At 61.3% G+C, this 21,855-nt stretch overlaps 3 protein-coding genes across 4 annotated transcripts; 1 reads left to right on the top strand and 2 right to left on the bottom strand.

The window, feature by feature from the left end:
* Nucleotides 1-239: 239 nt before the first annotated feature.
* LOC106545568 (riboflavin transporter 2) lies at nt 240-5,957 on the bottom strand. The gene is made up of 4 exons (XM_014062173.2): nt 5,852-5,957; nt 2,003-3,096; nt 1,026-1,149; nt 240-574 (listed from the first exon to the last, which is right to left on the bottom strand). Exons 2-4 carry the CDS (start codon nt 2,938-2,940, stop codon nt 362-364), a joined length of 1,275 nt encoding a protein of 424 aa, XP_013917648.2. The 5' UTR covers nt 2,941-3,096; nt 5,852-5,957; the 3' UTR covers nt 240-361.
* Nucleotides 5,958-9,215: 3,258 nt separating this feature from the next.
* On the bottom strand, nt 9,216-15,462 carry LOC106537971 (solute carrier family 52, riboflavin transporter, member 2). Of its 2 annotated transcripts, none has more exons than XM_087706565.1 (6): nt 15,371-15,462; nt 13,962-14,051; nt 13,190-13,331; nt 11,651-12,524; nt 11,303-11,426; nt 9,216-10,568 (listed from the first exon to the last, which is right to left on the bottom strand). In XM_087706565.1, exons 3-6 carry the CDS (start codon nt 13,320-13,322, stop codon nt 10,356-10,358), a joined length of 1,344 nt encoding a protein of 447 aa, XP_087562691.1. In that variant the 5' UTR covers nt 13,323-13,331; nt 13,962-14,051; nt 15,371-15,462; the 3' UTR covers nt 9,216-10,355. The 2 variants fall into 2 exon arrangements, with proteins under 2 accessions (XP_087562691.1, XP_087562690.1); XM_087706564.1 differs by lacking the exon at nt 15,371-15,462 and adding an exon at nt 14,801-15,052.
* A 62-nt stretch (nt 15,463-15,524) lies between these two features.
* Nucleotides 15,525-21,496, top strand: FBXL6 (F-box and leucine rich repeat protein 6). Its single transcript, XM_087703528.1, is given in 10 exon segments — nt 15,525-15,835; nt 15,916-16,074; nt 16,164-16,227; nt 16,331-16,462; nt 16,600-16,707; nt 17,632-17,745; nt 17,884-17,938; nt 17,941-18,114; nt 19,276-19,525; nt 21,084-21,496. Coding segments are annotated over 10 exon segments (1,539 nt in total). The 3' UTR covers nt 21,256-21,496.
* Nucleotides 21,497-21,855: the final 359 nt, after the last annotated feature.

Raw genomic sequence — 21,855 nt, 5'->3', positions numbered from 1 at the left:
GCTTTATAAAGGCTTGGAAAGGCCCCGCCTGCAATGCTGCATCCAGTTTTGGTCACCACATTACAAAAAAGAAAAATATGTTGAGACTTGAAAATGTGCAGAGAACAGCGACTGGGATGTTAAAACCTATAAAGAACAGGATTTGGGGATGGCAGCCACTGGCCGGTCCAGGGAAAGGAAGGACTACTAGGGGCAACATGGTAGCCGTCTTCCAATCCCTCAGGGGTTGCCCCAGAGAAAGGGGGTGGAGGTTTCAACCTAATTTCCAAGGCAAGAAGCAGTGGGGGGGGGGCTCTTGGCAGCGTCCATGGCAGGGCCGGTGGCAGCAGCCCCAGAGGCGGTGGGGCCCTCCTGGGTGCCGTTAGCTGGGGCAGCTGGAGCTGCAGGGGTCTCCCGAGTGGAAGAAGCCGTAGACGCTGACCAGGGGGAATATAATCAGAGCCCCCACCATGGAGCCCAGCTGGACCACGGCCCCACACCAGACCAGAGCGCTGCGTCCTTCATCACGCAGAATCTTCCCAACCATCAGCTTGACGTAAGAGAAGAGGCCGGTGAAGAGGACCCAACAGAGGACCTGGAGGAAAAGAGAGGGAAGCAGTCGAGCTTCAGGGGTCTCCCTGCTACCACAGCCTGCCCCACCCAGAGGGTCCCAAGGGGCCCTGCTCCCCAGCTGAGGGATGCTGGGGCTGCCCTAGGTAGGATGGCTGCGCATGGCACAGCATTGTGTGTCCAATGGAAGCTGCCCAACCGCAGGCGGAAGGAGGTGGCTCTGCCCTTCGAGGTCGCTGACGTGAACCCAAAAGGTTTTCTGAATAAGCCGCAACTAGCTGAGCTGAACCCCCCCCCCTGTCACAAGCCCCGCTGGCTTCCTTCGCCCAACACGCCAAAGCGAAGAAGCCCGCTCAATTTGGCCACAGCAGGGACGGTGGCCGGCTGGGCAGGCTTGGCTCAGCCCCACCCAGGCCCTCCCCCTGCTGGCCCCCCTGCAGCCTTGGGGGATGTTGGGCGTCTCCCTTCCTACTTACAATGAGGAGGACACCGAGGGGCGAATGCAGCAGGGGGGGGCAGGGGCTGAGGGTCGCCATGCTGATGATGTAACAGGCCAGGAGGGACCCCGCCCCAGACAGGAGGGCCAGCAGCCTCAGAGACCTGGAGGGGGGAAGAGGGGGGGAAGGGGGCAGAGGGTGAGTCCCACAGCTGCAAAGACACCTGCCTGCCAGGTGCAGCCTGGGAAACCCAGCTCCTGCTCCCAGTCGAGAGCCCCCTGTGCTCGGAGAGCCATTGGGATGGGGGGGGCATGTCTGATCAGGGCAGAAAGGCCTGGGATCTGTGGGAGGGGGTTGTCGTCCCCCCAGTGCAAAATGAAAGAAGACCATCATTATTCAGATCTACATTTCCCTCTAGGCGCAGAAGCCAGGCTCTCTGGAAGGAGGGGGATCTTCCATCAACTTCACCCTCTCCTCTGCACGGCTGCCCACCTGGGCCTGCTCTGCTGAGGCCACCTTCCTCTTCCAGGAGAAAACACACCCACATGTCTGGGGAGGGTCCCATTGACCTGGGGGGCCCAGAGGGGGCTCCTTTTCCAGGGTCTGGGGGAGGCCGGCCAGGACGCCACTCAAAAGGGGGAACTGCTTTGTTAGGATCCCCTTTCCTCAAACCAGGATATCCCCCCCCCCCTTGCTGGGCTGCCCACCCTGAGTTGCACGGCTGCCTTGAAGGTGCAGCGTTGGCATCTGGGCACCCGAGGATCTGGGCAGGGTCTGCCTTAACAAGGGTCTGGAGAGTCAGTGGTGAGGGGCGCCCAGCACAGCTCTGTAGGAGGCCAGTGAACTGGGAGTTTTGGGGCACCCCTCTGTCTTCATTGTTGCAGGGAGACCCTCCAGCAAAGAACCCCCCCATTGAAATGCCCCCCACGCCAGTTCTCAGGGGCCTGCTGGGTCGCCCCGGTGTGCCACAGTCCCCCGGGGTCTCTCTAGTGGGGCTCCCCTCCCCCCCGGCTCACCTGCTGACCAGGAACATCCCGAGGAAGCAGGCCAGCGGGTTGGCCAGGCTGCCCAAGGTGGCCGAGAGGTGGTAGGCGGGGCGGCCGTAGGGCAGGCAGGAGTAGGACTGCAGCGGTGGGAGAAGGCCATTGGTCAGCGCGTTGGCCCAGGCCATCAGCCCAAAGACGCAGGCCTTCTGGGCACGGGAGGAAGCCGCCCCACAGCCGGAGTTGGGGGCCCTGAGCATGGGATGTCCCGCCACCGCGGCGGCTGCGTCATCCGGGTTCCCTTGCCGGGCACGGTACCTCTTTGCCAGCCCAGGCAGGCGGTTGAGGACGAGGAAGGCTGCCAGGCTCAAGGCCATCATGGCGCTCAGCAAGAGGAAGAAGGTGCGGATGGAGAAACGGGCGTCCTGGTACTCAGCCAGCAGCTCCGTGGTGCCGTTGCCCACCAGGCTGGCGTTGACGCAGCGAGCCGCGCTGGCCCCCTGCCCCAGCGCCACCAGCCCCGGGAGGAGCCCGCTCAGCCCCTCGCCCACGAAGTAGGTGGTCAGGTGCCGAGAGGGCAGCCGGCGCATGTAGGGCAGGAAGGTGACGGAGGAGGTGCAGTCCACCAGGGCCAGGAAGAAGAGCAGCACCAGCAGCGCCAGGCTGTAGCGGGAGGCGCCCAGCGGCCGCGTCTCCTGCCAGAAGAAGGCCAGCAGGAGGCAGGCTAGGCAGCCCAGGGCCAGCAGCCCGTAGATGACGCCCACCTCGTCCGCCCGGAGGAAGCGGTGCGCCAGGGTGAAGGCCAGGGGCCCCAGGTTGGCCAGCTGGATGATGACGGTCAGGTAGGTGGGCAGGAGCCAGCCCTCGGGCACGCGGGGCACAATCAGCGGCAGCTCCACCCAGACCCCGTTGATGGCCACCCAGGAGCCGGTGCCCAGCAGGCAGACCAGCAGGTGGACCAAGAGGCCCATGCTTCTGAGCCGGCTCTGCTCAGACGGTTGCAGCTTCTGGGACAATAAGTTGCGATGGCCGGGTCCAGTTGTGCCAAGAGGGAGGGGTGCCGCCTCCCTCCCCCCCTCCTCCTCTTCTTCCTCCTTCAGAGGCTGCTGCTCCCGTGTTTTATTTCACTGCAGGGAACAGAGGGAGAGTCGGAGGGGGGAGAGACTGAATGAATAAAACACAGTTCAGCCCCCTGGAAGTCAGAGAAAACGCTGTCTCTCTCTCTCTCTCTCTCTCTCTCTCTCTCTCTCTCTCTCTCTCTCTCTCTCTCTCCTTCTCTCTTTTTTTTTTTTAATGCAGGTAATCCTCTACTTACAACCACAACTGAGCCCAAAACGTCTGGTTGTTAAGTGAATCTTGCCCCACTGTACGACCTTTCTTGCCACCGCTGTTAAGTGAATCTGGGCTCCCCGTGGAGTTTGCTTGTCAGGAGTCCTCAAAAGGGAATCACGTGACCCAGGGACACCGGAACCGTCATAAATACGAATCAGTGGCCAAATTCTGATCCTATGATGTGACCTTGGGGAGTGTAGCAGGGCCACTTTTCCCAGTGAGGACGTAACTTTGGGTGACGTCGCTTGCTTGCTATCGGCTGCCATAGTAACGGGGAGGGAGGAGGGGGTCCATGGTATTTGGGAGGAGAATAAACGCATGAAGAGTCCCTCCCAGGCCCTGGAATGGCTGCACTGGCCAAAGGGGGGGAAGGGAAGAGCCCCCCTTTGCCCCTGCAGGGCTCCCACTCTGGCAAAGCTTCCCCCTCGCCCGTCTCTGGGCTGGGTGGGAAGGCGCCTTCCCCGCTCGCAATTCTGCACAGGCTTCCCCAGCCGGGGGGGGGGCAAGGGAGGGGAGGGGGGGTAGCTGCGTGACACGTCTAAAGTAGGGCTGTCCACCTTGGCCCCTTCAAGGCGCCTGGAGCCCAACTCCCAGAATTCCCCAGCCCTTGAGGTGCCCAAGGCTGGAGATCCCTGGCCTAAGGCCGGGCTTTTCAGGCTGCCTGGGGGTCCTGGGGGTGGAAGTCCAGGCGTCTTTCCTTTGCAAAGCTCCCCTCTGCTCTTCTTGGCTCTCGGACTACGGGTTCCTCTCTCTCCCGAAATAGCCCACCTTCCACCTGCTGGCCCTCCTGGCTCTTCCTGTTGGAGGGCAGGCGGAGGCAGAAGAGCTCTTGCCCTGGGTCACATACACACACACACACACAGAGACAACCTCCCTCCCTCTGCTAGTCAGCTCAACCTCTGTTTAACTGCCAGGAAGAGAGGCGCCTGCATTCAGCTGACCAGCAGGGGGGGAGCCCTTGTGCCCTGAAGCATCAAGTGAGGGCCGTCCCCCCCTTCCCAGCCCCAGCGGAGCCTCTTTCCGGACAAAACCAGTGGCCCAGAAAGAGAGAGAGATTCTGGGCCACGGAGGTTAGAGAATGACAGAGCTGGGAGGGACCCTGGAGGTCTTCTAGTCCAACCCTCTGCCCACGGCAGGAGACCGTCTTATGCCATTGCAGACAAATGGCGCTCCAGTCTCCTCTTAAAAGCTTCCAGTGTTGGGCACCCACAGCACTTTCTGGTGGCAAGCGGTTCCACTGATTAATTGTTCCCACTGGCAGGAAATCCCTCTTCTTTCTCTCCTCCTCCTCCTCCTCCTCTTAGCTTTGTCTCCTCCCCTTGACAGGCTCCCAGGACAGTTTGGGCCCAGTTCCGGACCCCTGTGAGCAAATGCCACCCGTGGAGTGGGAGGGGAGCGATCCTATCCCTTTCATAAATGGGTTTGACCCTCTTTCCCCCGGCTCTGCGCCAGTCGTCTCGTCTTGGAGGCGGCAGCCAATAACCACGGCTTCTCCCCATCCTTCCAGGGTTCACGATGGCCGAGGGGTGGGGGGGGAGAGGGGGATGGGGGGGAGGGTATCCATTCACAGAACCCCCAACCAAGAGCCTCCGGATTGCCTCTGGATCTGCTCTACTGGAAGCCACCGAACCCTGCAAGAGGCCCCAGGAACCTCTCACCAGATTTGAACCGTCTCTTGGCTTCCAATTAACTATTAACTATGTTAATAGTGGCTGTTCCAGTTGTTTTCTTCCTCCTCCTCCTCCTCGCTGAGTGGTCAGAGGAAGGAATAGGCAAAGTTCCTTCTTTCCGACTGGCAGGATCCGTTCATGGAGCCTGGTGGTGAAGTGGGATTCATTCCTCTGCTTGTCTTTCCTGCTTTACCTGGGGACTCTGACTGGTGGGAGAGGCCAAAGGCCAAAACAAAGGGATGCTATTTATATGTGTCCTATGGGCGGGGGGGGGGGGGAATGCTGTGGCTCAGCAGTTAAAGACACGGAGCTGCCAGACTGGGTTCGTGCAACGGGCTGAGCTCCCATCCTGGCCACAGTTCCTGCCCATCTAACCGTTCGAGAGTCTGCCAATGTGAGTAGATCAATAGGTACCACTTTGGTGGGGAAGGGACAGGGTTCCGTGTGCCTCGGTGTATAATTATGCCCACCACATGACCACGGAAATGCCTTTGGACAGTGGGGACATTGGAGCTGAGACCTGGAGATGAGCAGCGCTCCCAGAGTCAGCACGGCCGGAGAGGGGAAACCTTTCTGTGGGTTCCCTGAGTTCCCAGATGGAAGCCTCAAGAGAGGCAAACCCACCCCCTTTATTTTTCCCCCGAACTCTCCCTCCAACCCCTCCCCAGACCCCAAAGGAGCAGCAGAAGCCCCCTGCCCAGAAGGGCCGAGGCAGTCGGGAAGCAGAAGGCCCCCCCCCCCCGTGGAGGCTCAGCCGAAGCCAAGTCGGTTTCCTTTGGGGCAGGAAACACGGCCACTGCTGCTCCCTCCCCTGGGGGAACGGAGACAAAGGGCATTCGCACCTTCAGCAACCCCCAGCCCCCCCCCCGCTGCCTCTTACCAGACGGAGGGGGCCCCCGGGGGCTGCCCTGAGCAGTGGCTGTGCAGGGGGAGCCGTCCGCCTGCCTTCCCTTCCTGTCCGGAGATCTGCTGCCCTGTCTTCGCAGACGCCACCCAGAAGGGGTGTGTGCTGGAGGGCAGCCCCGGCCTTTTGCTCTGGCTTGGCAAGGCTGAGCCCCACGTTCCCCTCCCTCTCACTCTCCGGGCAAGAGAGACGGTGGCTCCCCTCGGAGCCCAACCCTCCGCCCCCACTCCCACCCCCAGCTTTTAAGCCCTGTTATTTTGTGTTTCCTGCCTTGAGCAAGAACTCAGCCTTATTTCCTTTTCAAGCAGCTAGTCCTCAACGTACAACTACAATTGAGCCCAACATTCCTGCTCTTAAATGCAGGAATGCTTTTACGACCTTTCTTGCCACAACTGTTAAGTGAATCACTGCAATTAATGAGTAACCCGGTCGTTAAGTGAACCTGGCTTCTCCTATTGCTTGTCAAAAGGTCTCAAAAGGGGATCATGTGACCTTGAGGTAGAGCAACGGTCATAAGTACAAGTCAGTTGCCAAGCATCTGAATTTTGAACACAGCAGAGGCCTGGGAAGATCGGGTGTGGGTAGCACAAGAGAACCAGCCGACATCAGCAGAACCAGAGCAGGCAGCAGCTGGAGAGGCCAAAGCGATGGAGATCTGCATCCCCAGAAGCCTCCTGGACGGGTTAACCTGCCTGTCAGCTCCTGTCTCGCTTGCTTGCTATCGGCTGCCATAGTAACGGGGAGGGAGGGGGTCCATGGGGTTTGGGAGGAGAATTGGGCAGGTGGAGATATCGCGAAAAAAGGGAGTTTTGTTCTCCTCCCCTCCTGTGCCTGCTGGGGGCTCCTGTTTGGGTCTGGTCAAGGCCAGCCGTCTCTGCGTACCAGCTGGATGAGGCCACCTGTAGATGCGCCCCACGTGACCCCCTCGGGGGTTGGAGACTGGCCATTGGGTCGGGGTATCTGGGGGGGGGGATTTGGGTAAACTTTCAATATGTACAAGTTCACGCTTTTTTGCTTCAGATCTTGCTTCATTTTCAGAGTTTTCATATCCAGCAAAAGTGCCTTTTCTCTAAAGAAATGGAGTTGGGGGTTTCCTTTCTTGGATGTTGAAGGAGGCTCACCTGGCAGGGCCAATTAGGCCACCTTTCAGGTGCTGCGTCTGTTTCTTCCGCTGCATTTCAAAAAGGAGTGGAGAAAAACTGGAAGGGGGGCAGACAAGAGGAGGAGTTTGCCCAGGAGATCTGGCACCAGGCCCTCCATGGATGCCAAAGGAGTGGTTGGACTAGATGACCTTTTGGACTGTAAATGTTATTGTCCTTGGCTACGTTTCCAAACCCCTCCCTTAACGCTATGGAGATTGTGAATGCTTCCCCCCCTCCCCTTCGAGACCATCATCGGGTTTTCTGCAGATCTGATCACTATTCCTCCCACTTCTTCCTCAAAGCCCCGGATGGAGAACCGAGGCCCCCCCGGCTGCCCACTCTGCAGGAGGGCTCCTAGGCCAGCGAAGCCTCTGCCCTGCGGCTCCGGTTGCCTCATTGGACCCTGGCACCAGGGCTGCCTTTCCAAGGTGGAAGGCAGGCAGGCAGGCAGGTGGGGGTAGCTGGGAAACCGATGATACAGATCAGCTCAGATCAATGAAAGATCCGGCTGATGGAGGCTGGGGAGATGCCGGAGCTGATCCCAAGAACCGTTCCGAAAGGGGAGGGTTAGTGGGGCATTAACGATCCTCAGGGCAACCGAGGGGGCTCTCCCTCCCTCGGATTATGGGGCACTTCATAGCTTTTATATCGATTTCATGGTTTTTACTGGTTTGGGTGATTTTGTTGTTCTGTGTTTGTGTCCACTGCTCAGAGCCCCCCCCCCACCCTGGGATAGGCAGCTATGCAAATTGACATAATACTTAAGCACCCACCACGCTTTGCCCCCCCATAATTTATTACACAACAGTGGTGCCCAGTGCGTGTGCTATTTCTTTCCCCTTCTTTAACTTTTCCTTCCTTCCTATTCCTTCCTTTTCTTTTGGCCCCCTTGAGCTCAGCCAGAGTGTCGGAAACATTTATAAGGTTAAATACATTATACTCATTAAAAGCTGATTTTATATTTCTCAACATTCCCAGGTGATAAGTCATCCCAAAGTTATGTGTGTGTTTGAAGGGGTCTGTCACGACCGGCAAAAGTTTTCCGGGAAGCAAAACAGCTGAGAAAAATGGTTGTCCAGCGTTGTATTTGATGGCCATTGAGGGAACCAATTCTACCCAAACCATCCAGGCCCCCCCCTCTGCCCCCCCCAGTCGTCCACTCTGGAATGGGGGGCTTTGCAGGGCGTGTGAACTATAAGCAGGAGGCCTCGGCTCACTTCCCACCGTCACAAAGAGAGAAAGAAATTGCAGATCCCTTTCCCGATCCATCCTCGCAGGAGCCCCCCCTGCCTCCCTTCTGCCTCTGCCGTGGGTCCAGCTGAGCTGGCAGCACAGCTCTGGGTCCGGAGAAGGGGCAGGGCTGGCTGGCACCATCTGCCAAGGACTTTGGCTGCCCTTTGGAGGCAGCTCCCCCTCCTCATGCCACACCCCACAGCAGGCGGGCTTCAAAGGCAAAGCCTCCTCAGACCCCACCCAGGCGGCTGCGAGGGGAGGGGTCTCTGGCAGGGAGGGGGGGCTGAGAGAACGAGGGAATTACACCATCGTGGTATTAAGCAAATGATTTAAGCTCTCAGAGCAACGAACTGCAGCAGAACCAAGCAAGAAGAAGAGGGAGTTCCCCCCCAGTCGTCCCCCCCACTGGATTTCTAGGCAATGATGGAGTAGAAGGGCAGAAACTTCCCCCCCACCCACCCAGAGGCTGATGCCAAAGCCATGGAGGGCGGGCTCTGTGGGAGCAAGGAAAGGCCAGCTGACCCCACATCACGCCCCCCCCCCTCTTCCCAGGAATGATGCAGTGCCAAAGGGGGCCCAAAGCCCAGAAAGGGGGGGGGGAATCCTGCAGAAGGAATGCAACGGAATAGAATACAGAATAGAGTAGAAAATAGAATATAGTGGAATAGCATACTATAGAATAGAAATATGGAATGGAAAATAATATGGAATAGAAAATAGAATAAGGGCTAGAATAGAAGTCTGGAAGGGACCTTGGAGGTCTTCTAGTCCAGCTCCCTCCTCTTCTTTGGGGCAGCCCCTGGGAGAAGGGAAGCTGCAGGCTCTGGGGGGTGGGGGGGCAGTGGACTTCCAGAAACAGGACCACTCAGGTAGCCCACCTCCCCCCACTGGCAAAGTAGCTGCTTGGGGGTCCTGGCAGAGGAGCCGGGGGGGGAGGGGCACAGTTGCTCTCTCAAAAACAATCCTTGGTTTTAATTAAAAAGTTTTATTCTGTTTCCAGTGTATACAAACAAGATAAAAAAGTACAAAAATACACGTAAAAGGAAAAAACGCCTAGGAAAGTCATTTTTTAAAAGGCAAGGAAGTCCTGGGGCAGCTCCCCCCCACCCCCCGCTCTCTGGATCCAGCAATTATTTGGGGGGAGGGGGAGATGGGGAAGCAAAGACCCACGTGGGGGGGGACGAAGGGGGGAGTTTGGGAAGCTCTTGCTCTGCTGCCTCTGTGGGGAGCCGGGTCACCCCCAGAACCACCTAGTCCTCAACTTAAAACGGTCACTAAGTGATGTTCCGACAAAGCTCCTTGCGGGGGGGGGGGGGGGCTTCTAGCCCAGATTCAAAAGTCCGACGGCAGCCGGTGAGTGCAGCCCAGGCGCCTGGCAAGGAGGCTCCTTCACATCCACTTAGTGACCACCTGAAGTTACAACCGCACACCACACAGCCACCCTTGGCCGCCTGATCCAAATTTCGACCCTTGGTGAGTGACTCATATTTATGACGGTAGCAGTGCCCCGGGGTCACGTAATCTCCAATAATTTGCTTAGGCCTTGCTTAATGCCTACAACTGTTCGTTTAACAACGGCCACAAAGGAAGTGAGGAATGGGCGGGTCAGGGGCTGACTCTCTTTCCGGCCGTCACGTGTTACAAGATGGTGGGGAGGCTCCATGACGGTCGTAACTTGAGGATCATCTTCACTCCACCCAGCAGCACCCGCCTGTTCCCAGCATCAGCCACAGGCAAACGCCCCCCAAGCGCAGAGCAGGACCCCCAAAGCTCCCCCTCTCCCTTCCGGGGTGGCAGCCTCCTCAAGGGGCTCAGGGCAGCGGATCCCACTCCCCCCCCGGGGGGCAAATCTGCTGTCCTGGGGAGGCCCCCCTTTCAGCTGCCAGGCTGGGTGGAGATGAAGCCGCCCCCGGAAGGCCCCACTCCTGATGGACCCCTGGGGCAGCCGGGCAGAGGCCCAGCTTGGCCTGAGGTAGCTGGGTGTGAGAGCCGCGGAAGGGCCTGGAGAAGCTCTGGCTCACCTCCCAAAAGGGGGCAGGCGTCCCGAGGGGGAGCCGGGGGTCCTCGGAGGCAGAGCTGCAGGGGCCTCCCTCCGCCCCCCCCCCTCAGGCCCCGCAGTTGTCCACGCAGTCCCGTCCACTCTTGAAGAGGTGGTAGATGCTGGTGGGGGGGAACATAACCAAAGCCCCCAGCAGGGAGCCCGCCTGGATGACGGCCCCGCACCAGAGGAGGCCTGCGTGGCCGGCTTCATGCAGGAGGCTGCTGATGGCCACCTTCACGTAGGCAAAGAGGCCGGAGAAGAAGGTCCAGGCCAGCACCTGCGGGGACGGGAGAGACGGCCGAGTTAGAGACCCTCCGGAGAAGCCCACCTGTCATCTGACAGGCAGACAGACAGAGAGAGAGGGAGCAGCGGAAGCTTTGAGCCCACGTCCAGCAGAGGCTCAGCCCCCCCAAGGAACCGAGCTTCATCCCTCAACAGGAAGGAAGGAAGTTTATTATTTACTTATTCCACCTCACTGCAAGAAATAAAAATAATCAAAAACGACATTTAAAAGGAAACAGAAACAGACAAGACTGTGGGCAGCCCCCAGGGGTCTTTTTCTGCCCTCCGTTTTATGAACCTCTTGCAAAGGGGAGGGGGCAGTGGGGGAGGGGCGTTTCTGGAGACGCGGGGGGGGGGGTTATCTACAATTCCTGGGGAAGATCCAGGAACGAGTCTCCCTTTGGCAACGGAGGCTCCTGGGGAGAGGAGAACCAGCCTCCCTCGCAGGGCTGTTGTTGGAAGATCCCCCTGAATGGCACGAACCCAGCAGCCTTAGGGGGGTCTTCACAACCTCCCTGCAAGGGAGGCCAGCTGGCCCTGCAGCAGCCCCGGTGGCTCCAGGGTCAAAGGGGGGTGGGGGCTGGGAGGGGGGGGTCCTGCTTTGGGTGCCACTTTGCCCAAGTGGCTCCCCCCTCGCGGGAAAAGGAGGACTTGGAGAGGAAAGGCTTGGGGGGGGGGGAGGAAGACCACGTGGCAGTTGCCCCCCCATCCTCGGTGCCCTCCACTCACCACAAGAGCCACCCCCGCGTGGCTGCCTAGCAGTGGGGGGCAGGGGCTGAGGGCCGCCAGCACCATCAGGTAGACCCCAAAGACGCATCCGGCGGCTGAGATGAGGCTGAGGACCAGGGATGACCTGGAAGAGGGAGAGAGAACGGAGGGCTGGGGAGGGGTCTGTGCCAGGCCCAGGCAGGCTCCACACCCCCCTCCCAAACCCCCTGTGTGCTGACCCTCCCAGGGAGACCAAGAGGCGATGGCCGAGGGGGGAGGACAAGGGAACAGCCCCTCCCGCTGCCCTCTCCTCCCTTGCTAGACGAGCGTAGCTGCCCCCTCCCCAGCCAGGAGCCCCCCGAGCCTCACCGACACAGGAGGAACATGGCGCCGAAGCAGGCGACGGGGTTGGCGATGTTGCCGAAGACGACCGAGAGATGGTAGGCGGTGTTGCCGTAGGGCAGGCAGGAGTAGCTCTGGACCGAGGGCAGCACCCCGTTGGTCAGGGCGTTGGAGACCCCCAGGAGGCCCAGCAGGTAGAGGTTCCTGCCCGTCCAGAAGGTCAGGGGAGGGGCCGAGTCCCTGCCACGGGGGGCCCCCTCGGCAGTGCCGCCACGCAAGGCCGGGTCGCTGTCGTCACGCAAGGGGAAGGCCTCCTCCTCCTCCGGGTCCCTCCTCTCCTCGGGAGGGGCCCCGTCTCCCGGGGGCCCCCGGCGGCCCTGCCAGAGGACCAGCGCCAGGAAAGCCAGGGCGGAGAGCGCCAGCAGGGCCACCAGCAGCCAGAAGTAGGTGCCGGCGGAGAAGTTCTCCTGCAGGTAGCGGGGCTGGGAAGCGTTCCCCCAGGTGTTGTTGAGGCACTCCAGCTGCCCCACGCCCTGCCCCAGGGCCAGCACGCAGGGCAGGAGGGCGCTCAGGCCCTGCCCGATGAAGAAGGAGCGGATGAAGAGCGGGGGGAACTGGTACATGAAGGGCAGGAAGGAGACGTTGGAGGTGCAGCAGGCCAGCGCCAGCAGGAAGGCCAGCGCCAGGAAGGCCACGCTGCGCGGCTCCCCGGCCACCAGGGCGGTGCGGTCCCACAGGAGGGCGAGGAGCACCGCCGTGGCTATGGCCGTGGCCTGGATGGCGTGGATCAGGCCCTGCTCCTTCAGCCTCTTGGGGGCGAAGCGGTGGACCAGGGCCACGCTCACCGGGCCGATGTTCCCCAGGGCGATGAGGACGGAGAGGAAAGCGGGCAGGTTCCAGCCTGTGGAAAGAGAAGGGGCAACCGTGCCAGCCCAGGCGCCCGGCAGTTTCTCACCAAGGGGGGGCTCTGGCACCAGCTCTGCTGAATGGGGAATTCTGGGAGTTGAAGTGCCCAAGTCTTAAAGTTGGGCCCTCCTTGTACAGGGCCTCCTTCTTGAGCAGGGGGTTGGACTAGAACAGTGTTTCTCAACCTTGTCAACTTGAAGATGTCTGGACTTCCAACTCCCAGAATTCCCCAGCCAGCGAATGCTGGCTGGGGAATTCTGGGAGTTGAAGTCCGGACATCTTCAAGTTGCCAAGGTTGAAAAACACTGGACTAGAAGACCTCCAAGATCCCTTCCAGCTCTGTTTATTCTGCTCTCTTCTACTCTACCCTTCCGTCCATCCCATTCTTCACTCTCCGGTCCTAAATACGCCAGCAGTTCTCCACTCTTTTTTTGGGGGGGGGGCAGTTAGCAGTCACTGGCTGGGCATTTCCCCCCCAGTTCCCCCCCCCAAAGCCTGTCCTCCCCTCTCCCCCCGAAAGCCATGCAGCTGCATCCCTTCCCTGGCAGACCCCTCCCCTCCCGCTTCTCCGGATGGCAGCCAAGTAGCTTCCCCTGTTCCCCCATTGCCCACCTGCCAGGCAAACAGGCTCCCCCCACCCCCCAGGCGTCCCTCACTCACCTTCCGGCAGCCTCTTCACCACCACGGGCAGCTCCACCCAGAGGGAGTTGACGGAGACCCAGGAGCCCATCCCAAAGAGGGCCACCAGCACGTGGGGAAGGATGGCCGGGCTGCGTGGGGAGCTCGACGACATCTTGAGGGCTTGTGTGGGGAGAGGAAGTCACCAAGGGCCACCCTCCGGTCTCCAGCTGCCAAGCAGGGAGGGCCGGGGAATGCCCACCCTCTGTGGGGCAGGACCAGAGGTTGCTTTCCTTTGGCCAGGAGTCTCCAACTGTGATGGCTTAGAACAGGGGTCCCCAAACTTGGCAACTTGAAGACTTGTGGACTTCAACTCCCAGAATTCTCCAGCCAGGAGAGCAGGGGGGGGGTTACTAAGGACTGCTCTCAAAGGAGCAGAGGCTTCGCTTGGCCTGAACTGAGGACTCTTTCACTTACTCCATTTGCTGAACCTGCACCCCCTTTTTTAAAGGGGAAGAGACTGAAGGCAGCTGGGCCTCTGCACACAATGGGTGAAGTGGGCAGAAGGGTGAGCCAGCTGCCCTGGGTCTGAGCAAGCGCTCCGGAGGAGGAGGAGGAGGAAGGCCTGGCGTGACCCAGAGGGCCTGTGGGGTGAGAGGCGAGGAGGGCATAGGGGGGGGGCTTTTTGCTGGCGGAGGGACTGCCAAAGTGGAGACTCCGGGAGCCCTGGGGCCAGGCAGGAGCAGAGACATAAGGGTGGGGGGGGGCAGAGGGGAGGGGGACGGAGGGACCCCCAGAACGACGCCCTTCTTACCCAGCCTGGAGGCCAATCCTCTTCCTGGATTTCAGTCAGTCGACGGTTGGAATTCCAGGGAAGGAGCCTGGCATGGGCATGCCCAGGCAGCTTTGGGGAAGAAAAATTCCAGGTGTTAGTTTCTGCCAAGACACCCTGCAGCCCCCCCCTCCCCTCCCCCCCCCCGAAGCCTCGTGCCGCCTTGTCTTCTGCTTAGTCCTCTAAGAAGATCAGGGGGGCCTGTAGCTCTGGCTGGGCTGGCAGCACAGAGTGGTGAAAAGCACAGCCTGCATTCCTCCCTCCCTCCGCAACCTCCATGGTTAGCAAGTCTGGAAAGATCCTCCAGTCCCGGAGAGCCCAGCCAGTGCCAGGGCAGCCGAAAAATGCCCTCTGACCTTCTCACGGCTGGTCCTGGGGGGGGTGGGGGGGAGGGTCAGCCTGGGGTCTGAAAAAAGGGCCGATCCGGTGATTTCATTTTTAAAGTTAACCCTCCTTTATGCCAAGCAGCTCAGCTACAGGACGGACCCTCCCCCCCCCCCCCCGTGAAAGGGTCTCAGCAGCCCCTCAGCAGCCCCTCCCGTGCCCCCCTGGCCTTGGGCCTGGCGACAGCTCTTCCAAGGGCAAAGCAGGCTGGGCCCTGCTCAGCTCCCGAGCCTGGAGAAGACCTGGCAGTGCCCGGGGTGGCACCGGGCACTTAGATCAGGGAGGGGTCAAGGGAGGGAGGGGGCTGCCTTTGCTCACTTCCCCCCTCCCCTCCACTGCTCTTGTCCCAAGGACTCAGGATTGGGGCCTGGAGGTCCCGGAGGCCTTTGGCTGTGGGGCAAGTCCTGGGGCTGCATGATTGGGGGGGGGTTTCCCACCAAAAGGGGGAGGGGGCTTTCCTGGCTCCCTCCCGGCCACCGAGCAGGCCTTGGGGTCAGGCTGCTTTCCTCCTTCCTCCTCCGGGCAAAGTGAGGGAAGGAACCCGCCCAGCCACGCCTGGGTTCCCCATCCATCCAGTCCAAACTCCACGGACTCGCCCAGCGCAGCCCCGCCAGGCTCTCCCGGGACGCCCGGGGGGGTGAGGGGGGGCTATTCAAGCTACATTTCCTGCCCCCCCCGCCAGCCGTTCTCAGGAGGGACCCCTCCCCCCCGCCCAGACCCCCCCCTCCCCTCCCCCTCTGCTGCCGGCAAGGAAGGGGGGGGAGGCGCAGCCCATCAGCTTTGGCCCCGGGGGGAGGGGCGTATTTCCTCCAGAGCCCCGCCCACCCGGCCACTTCCCTTTCTCCGGGGGGGGGAGGGGGCTCCCGAAGACCCCCCACCTGCCCAGCCCGGAACCCGGAGAGCGCCGGGGCCAAAGAGGGACGGGGGGGGGAATTCCCTGGAGCTCTCGGGGCTCAGCATCATCTCCCAGTGCCCCCCCCGTCCCGCCCCTGCGCGCCCCTCCTCACCTGGCCGAGCCTCCAGCGGCGGGCGCAGTCTACCGGGGGAGGGGGGGCCGCGTGCGGAGGGAGGGGCGGCGGCCGTGTCCCCGCCCCCCACCCTTCCCGGCCTCCTTCGCGCGCCTCCCCCCCCGGGGGGATGGAGGGGGCGGGCCGAGCGGCCATGCGGCGGAGAGGCTGCCCGGGGCCCCCCCGCAAGAGGCGGCGGGCGAGGCGGGGTCTGGGGGCGGCGGGGGGGCCGCGGCTGGTGGTGCTGGAGGCGGCGGAGGAGGGGGCGGCGCTGCTGCTGGTGCCCGAGGAGGGCGGGGGGGCGGCGCGGGGGGGGCCGCGCAAGAGGCGGCGCGTGGCCGAGGCGGGCGGGGGTCCGGCGGGGGGCGGGGGCAGCGGCTGGGGGTCCCGGCTGCCGCTGGAGCTGCTGGTGCGCGTCCTGGCGGTGGGGGCCTCCGAGGGGGGCGCCGTGCCCTTCCTCTGCCGGTGAGTGCCCGGGGGGGGCGAGGGCGGCGAGGTTGGCGCCGCGGGAACCCCCCGCCTGACCCCCCCCTCTCCCCCCCCAGGGCGGCCTGCGTGTGCCGGCTGTGGTCTCGGGCGGCGGCGGCGCCGGTGCTGTGGCGGCGGGTGTCGCTGGGGCACTGCTGGGCGGCCCCGGGGCAGAAGTGGTCGCCGGCGCAGCAGAAGAGGGCGCTGGGCACCCTGGAGTGGTTGGCCGCCCACAGGTGAGGAAGAGGACGCCCCCCCCCGTCCCTTTCCGACCTCCCCCCCCCAGGTTCCCGGACCCGAACCGATGACCTTCTGTGCTCCGCAGGTTCTCCCTCCTGCACGACTTCAGGCTCAGCCACTGGAAGAGCCTGGTCCCGGCCGTTCTGCAGGTGGGTCGGGGGCCGGTGGGTCTCCTGGGCGGCCCCGTTCCTGCCCTCCGCCCGCGAGAGGGGGTCGAGGGAGCTGAGCCCCACCCCCGCCCTGTCTTTGCAGGCTCTGGCCGCCTCCAGCCCCCACCTGAGGGCCCTGCACCTCTCCCACTGCAGGGGGGTGACCGCCGAGCTCCTTTGCCTGCTGGCCACCTCCTGCCCAGGACTGGTCAACCTGAACCTGCAGGGCTCCCAGGTGAGGCTTTGCCAGGGGGTGTGTGTGTGTGTCCCTGCCCCCAGGGCCCTGGCAGCCCCAGCCTGCTTGGGAAGGGGGCTCTGCTGGAGGACGGAGGGGACGACCAGCAGCTCTCGGGCTGTTTCCTGCCTCCCCAGGTGGACCCTTGGGCGCTCACCAGCTTCCTGGAAACGGCCGGTGCCCGCATGGAGCAGCTCTCCCTGAGCTACAGCAGCCGCATGAGTGCCATCTTGGCTCTCCTGGTGGTAAGCAGAGCGGGTGACCTGCGGAGGCCGGCCCTGACGCCCCAGACGGAGAAGCCCCTTCCCCCAGGGGCACCGGCCTGGCGGTGGGGGGGGGGCTCTGCCCACTGGCCGCAGTTTCCGTCTAGACATGGATGTTGGTGGCTGCCCCTGGAGCCCTTTTAGGTGCCCCCGGGGACCCCTTGGCAGCCCAGCCCCTCTGGGGCCCCGGAAGGAACTGCGGCCACTGGAGTCGATGGGGGGGCCTTGCAGGAACGGCATCCACGCCTGGCTTCCAGTTTGGGGCAGGGAGAGTCCTCTTCTTACAGCGGTGAGTTTAGTGACCCTTTGGAGTTAGAACGGCATTGAAAAAGGGACATGACTTTTTCACGACCCAAAATTTAAACACTTGTCAGCTGACTCGTACTTATGACCGCTGTCCCGGGGTCATTTGATCCCCTTTTGTGACCTTCTGACAAGCCTAGTCACTGGAGAACCCCGATTCACTTAACGGCCATGTTACTCATGTAACAATTGCAGCCATTGGCTTAACAACGGGGGCAAGAAAGGTTGTAAAATGGGGCAGAATTCTAACAGCCGCCCCAGCCACAAATTTGGGGGTGTCAATTATGGTCTTAGTCGAGGTGCTGACGGGGGGGGGTGTTAAGACCCCGGGGGCGGGAGAAGTCCAGGTGCTCGGGGGGGGGATACCTGTCCATTCCAAGGGGAGGCAGACGCTCTGGGGAGATTCCTGCACTGCGGAGTTCGTCAAGAGACCAACTGTGGGAGTTTCTAGTTGCTTGGCGCCTGGCGGGGGCAGCAGGCAGCTGGTGGCTTGTGTTGGGCAGAGCCCTCCAGGGAGCCCCTCCTGCACTGGGACTTCCGGAGCTGACCGAACCTCTTCATCTGTCTCTGGTGCCACCCCCCCCATTATCCCCCCCTCCCCAGGGCGGCTGCTGCCCGGACCTGCGGCTGCTGGAGGTGAATGCCGAAATCGAGCAAAGCACCCAGGAGTTCCAGCTGCCCATTGAACAGCTCCAGGCTGCCTGTGCACAGCTGCAGGTGGGTGGGGGTCGCTCTTGCCCCCTCCCCAAGTCAGAATGTGACTTCCTGGCTGCTGCTGGGCGGGGGGCTGCCCCAGGGGCGGGGGCCGGTTTCCGTGGCCTGCCAGTGGCTGCCCACTCCTCTTGCCCCCCACAGGTGCTGCGTCTGCTCAACCTCACCTACTACCCAAAGCAGCCCCCCAGCTCTTCCCCCCGTCCCCGGGCTTCCCGCAGCTGGAGGAGCTGTGCCTGGCCACCACGGCCTTCTCCTACGTGGACAACCACATGCTCTGCCGGATTCTGAGCACCTCCAGCCGCCTCCGTGTCCTCGACCTGCGTGGCTGCGTCCGCGTGACGCCCGAGGGGCTGGAGCAGCTGCCCTGCCCAGGTGGGTGCAGAAAAGCCACTTCCCCCCTGTGCCCAGGCAGCCAGGTCGCCCCACCCCCCCCTTGGCGGGCCTGGGTGTGGGAAAGTGGGCCCTGCAGAAGAAGGGAGGGGAGCTGGGTGTTGTGGGAGCGCTGTGCCCCAGCCTCCTCCTGGCAGGGCTGAGCGAAGCTCACCCAGCTGGCATGGAGCCTGGCAGGACTCGGGCTCCTGGGTCCCAGCCTGATGCTCTACCTCCCCACCAAACGGGTGGCATGAATGGCATCGCCCACCAAAGGGGAAGGGCCCTCCCCTCCCCTTCACTGCCTGGCTGCGGGGGGCTTTAACGCTACTGGGGAGGAACCCAAAACTGAGCCAAAAGCTTGGCTGGCAGAAGCTTTTAACTGGGGCTCCTCAGAGGGTGGATGGGTTGAGGCTTATGGAGGCCCCCTGAGACCAGGAGGGAGAATTCCTCCCCCCCACCCCGCGACTCTCAGCCCCTGCAGTGGGGGAGCCAATCTGATAGGGAGGAAGACGAGGGGCCTGGGGGCTAAACAGAGGAAAAAGGGTCGCAGGAACCGGGCATGGCTGGTCTCGAGAAGAGGAGGACGGGAGGAGGGGGGGACTTGATGGCAGCATTTCACTACCTGAGGGTCTGCCACAAAGAGGAGGGGGTCAAGCTATTCTCCAGAGCACCTGAAGGCCAGACAAGAAACAATGGATGGAAACTAATCAAGGAGGGGAGCACCCTGGAATGAAGGAGAAATTTCCTGAATGATTCATCAATGGCTTCCCTCCAGAGACTGTGGGGGCTCCATCACTGGAGGAGACTGGACAGGCACTTGTCTGAAATGGTAGAGGGTCTCCTGCTTGGGCAGGGGGTTGGACTAGAAGACCTCCGAGGTCCCTTCCAGCTCTACTCCAGTTGATTGACTGGAAAGGGTCTTCCATGCAGGGGGCTGGATAGCAGCTTCTGGCTCCTTAGCAGATCGTCCCATCGGGAGCAGTTGGGAGTTCCTGGGTCCTTGTGTGGATTGGGGGAGCAGCCGGTCATCCGCCCCTTGTGCCCCCAAGAGGATGGTGCCCGGGTGGGACGGGCCTTTTCGAGACCCTCTCCCTGGGGCCTCTTCGGGGGGGGGGCTGCGGGGGTCCTGGGGCCTGCTGACCTCCGAAGCATTTCCTGCAGATCTGGAGCAGCTTTACCTGGGCCTGCACTACAGTGACAGCAGCCTCTCCCGGCCCCTGGAAGGCAGCCCCCTCCTCACCTGGAAGTGGCGGCACAGCCTGCGGGAGCTGGACCTGACCAGCCAGAGCTTCAGCGAGGAAGACCTGGAGCAGGCCATGGCTGCCTTCGCCCAGGGAGGGGGAGAGGCGGGGGCACCGCAGCTGCGCTTCCTCAGCCTCACGGGGACCAAGGTCGCCCTCAGGACCGTCAGGTGAGCCGGGCAGTGCCCGCCGTCCTCCCTCCTTCCTTGCTGCTTCAACCTCTGGTGCCACGAAAGGAGGGAGACTCACAGGGGCATCTGGAGATCCGTACGCTTGGGCGTTGGGGGCATCACGCCAGTTGTGCCCTCCAGAAATTGGCATGGCCAGGAACCCCGCTGGTGCCTTCGGGGGCTTGGCTACGGGGAGGCCGGCTGGTTGGGGAGGGGGGGGAAGCGCTCTCTGAGGCTCGGAGGCCCTGGCCCTCTTGGGGAGGCCAATGCCAAGGGATGTTTTTAAGAGGAATCTAGGCCAGGGGTGCCCGGCTCAAGGCCTCTGGGTTGGATCTGCCCCACGGGGCCGGCCAGGAAACAGTGAAGGACCGGCCTTCTGCGGTGCCTCTGCCAGGAAATCCCAATCTCCGTTTCTGGCTGAACAGCCTCCTGCAGCCCCCTGCCAGCGAACGTGAAGCGGCCATCCCGAGCTCCCTTCTCCCTGGCAGAGGCTGCAGGAGGCTGTCCCGGCCAGAAACGGAGATTGGGAGCCCATTTTTACTGGCAGAGCATTGATGCCACCACAGCCCCCCCCCCCCCCCCCGTGACATCAAGCTGGCCCTGCCATCCCGCCCCCCCCCCCCAGGTCAAACACAACCCTAATGCCTCATTGAAGTCGAGTTTGACACTCCCGATCTAGCCAGTCTGAAACGGTATAGGTTCCCCTGCTTCAGCAGGAGGCTGGACTAGAAGACCTCCAAGGTCCCAGCTCATTCTATTCCCATGGAGGAGGAGGGGGCTCCACGATGCCCAGAGACCTTTCGACCGATGGACTTTGACGCCCAGAATCCCTGAGGCGGCTTCTCTGCTGCAACACGGCCAGAGTCCCCCCCCACCCCCACTCAAGAGGCATTTTGCAAGGTAGAAAAGAATCCAGGCTGTCCTTCAATTACAACCGTTCATTCAGTGACCGGTTTGAAGTTATAACGGCAACTGAGAAAAACCGTCTTTCCCACTTAACAACCATTGCAGCATCCTCACTGATGCGAAATTCAGATGTTTAGCAGCTGACTCATATTTATGACGGTTGCAGTGTGTCTTCCCGTCCCCCCCCCCCTTTTGCGACCTTCTGACAAGCAAAATCAATTGGGGGAGCCAGATTCACTTAACAACCGTGTTACTAACTTAATGACTGCAATGATTTAATTGACAACTTTGGCAACAAAAAAAAAAGGTGAAAAAATGGAGCAGAACTCACTTAACAACTGTCTCAGCAACATAAATTGTGGTTGTAAGTCGAGGCCTGTAACCTTGTAATGGCCCTAAGGCAGTGTTTCTCAATCTTGGCCACTTGAAGATGTCCGGACTTCAACTCCCAGAATTCCCCAGCAGTGGTTAGGACAGTGTTTCTCAACCTTGGCAACTTGAAGATGTCCGGACTTCAACTCCCAGAATTCCCCAGCCAGCATTCGCTGGCTGGGGAATTCTGGGAGTTGAAGTCCGGACATCTTCAAGTTGCCAAGGTTGAGAAACACTGGCCTAAGGGAAGTCCTCCTCCTCCTCTTCTTCATCATGCCAGGAGCCTGATTGCCAGCTGTCCTGCCCTCACCTACCTCAACCTCTCGTCCTGCCGCCAGTTGCCCCGGGGCAGCAAGAAGGCCTATCGTGGCCCAGAGGAAATCCGCCAGTGCTTGAGCCAGCTCTTGAGCCGCTCGGAGGAGGAGCCAGGGACCCCAGCGGGGGAAGCTTGAGAGCTGCCACTCCTGAACTCTGGGCCAGCAAAGTTGGGAACACCCCCCCTTCCCCCCCCCCGTTTTCCAGGGTGGCTGATCCTGATTTGAAGGTGCCACCCCCTCCCCCCCCCAAAGTGGGACCTCCCCACCGCATCAGGAAGACAAATTTTGAAGCACCTTGACCAGCTTTTGTACGTATTTCTCTTTTCTAATGTTTGTAGATTCAAGTTTTGCCTGAATAAAAGGATTTTTTCTGTAATTGGTGCAGAAATTCTACCTTCTCCCTGCCCCCACCGCACCTGCTTCTTTTCTGGGGGGCATAAAGAGAGAGAGAGAGAGAGGAGAAAGAGAGAGAGAGGAAGGGAAGAAAGAGAAGGGAAAAGGAGTCAACGAGAAAGGGGGGAGAAAGGGAAAAAGAGAAAGGAAGAGGGGAGGAAGAAAGGGGAAAGAGTCAATGAGAAAAAGGGGAGAGAGAAGGGAAAACGAGAGAAAGGGGAAAAGGAAGAGAAAGGGGAGAAAGTCAACGAGAGAGAAGGGAGAAAGAAAGAAAGGAGGAAGAGAAAGAAAGGAGAAAGAAGGGAAAGGGGAGAAAAGGGAAAGTCAATGAGAATGAGAAAA

Source organism: Thamnophis sirtalis, unplaced genomic scaffold, assembly GCF_051295495.1.
Source record: "Thamnophis sirtalis isolate CommonGarterSnake01/CBP01778 unplaced genomic scaffold, rThaSir2_p1.2 scaffold_2, whole genome shotgun sequence".
In the NCBI taxonomy this organism is placed as follows: Eukaryota; Metazoa; Chordata; class Lepidosauria; order Squamata; family Natricidae; genus Thamnophis; species Thamnophis sirtalis.
The sequence above is the reverse complement of the archived record's forward strand: the minus strand, read 5'-3'. Positions and strand labels throughout refer to the sequence as shown.

What these genes read in the sequence shown, in the direction of transcription:
- LOC106537971 (XM_087706564.1), bottom strand. Translation starts at nt 14,935, where the DNA reads ATGGATGGGGAACCCAGGCGTGGCTGGGCGGGTTCCTTCCCTCACTTT. An exon ending in GCCATGTTCCTCCTGTGTCG is followed by an intron (nt 11,427 to 11,650) that starts GTGAGGCTCGGG and finishes TCCCTCTTCCAG; the next exon opens with GTCATCCCTGGTCCTCAGCC. An exon ending in ACGCGGGGGTGGCTCTTGTG is followed by an intron (nt 10,569 to 11,302) that starts GTGAGTGGAGGG and finishes CCGTCCCCGCAG; the next exon opens with GTGCTGGCCTGGACCTTCTT.
- LOC106545568 (XM_014062173.2), bottom strand. Translation starts at nt 2,940, where the DNA reads ATGGGCCTCTTGGTCCACCTGCTGGTCTGCCTGCTGGGCACCGGCTCC. An exon ending in GGGATGTTCCTGGTCAGCAG is followed by an intron (nt 1,150 to 2,002) that starts GTGAGCCGGGGG and finishes TCCCCCCTCCAG; the next exon opens with GTCTCTGAGGCTGCTGGCCC. An exon ending in CCCTCGGTGTCCTCCTCATT is followed by an intron (nt 575 to 1,025) that starts GTAAGTAGGAAG and finishes CTTTTCCTCCAG; the next exon opens with GTCCTCTGTTGGGTCCTCTT.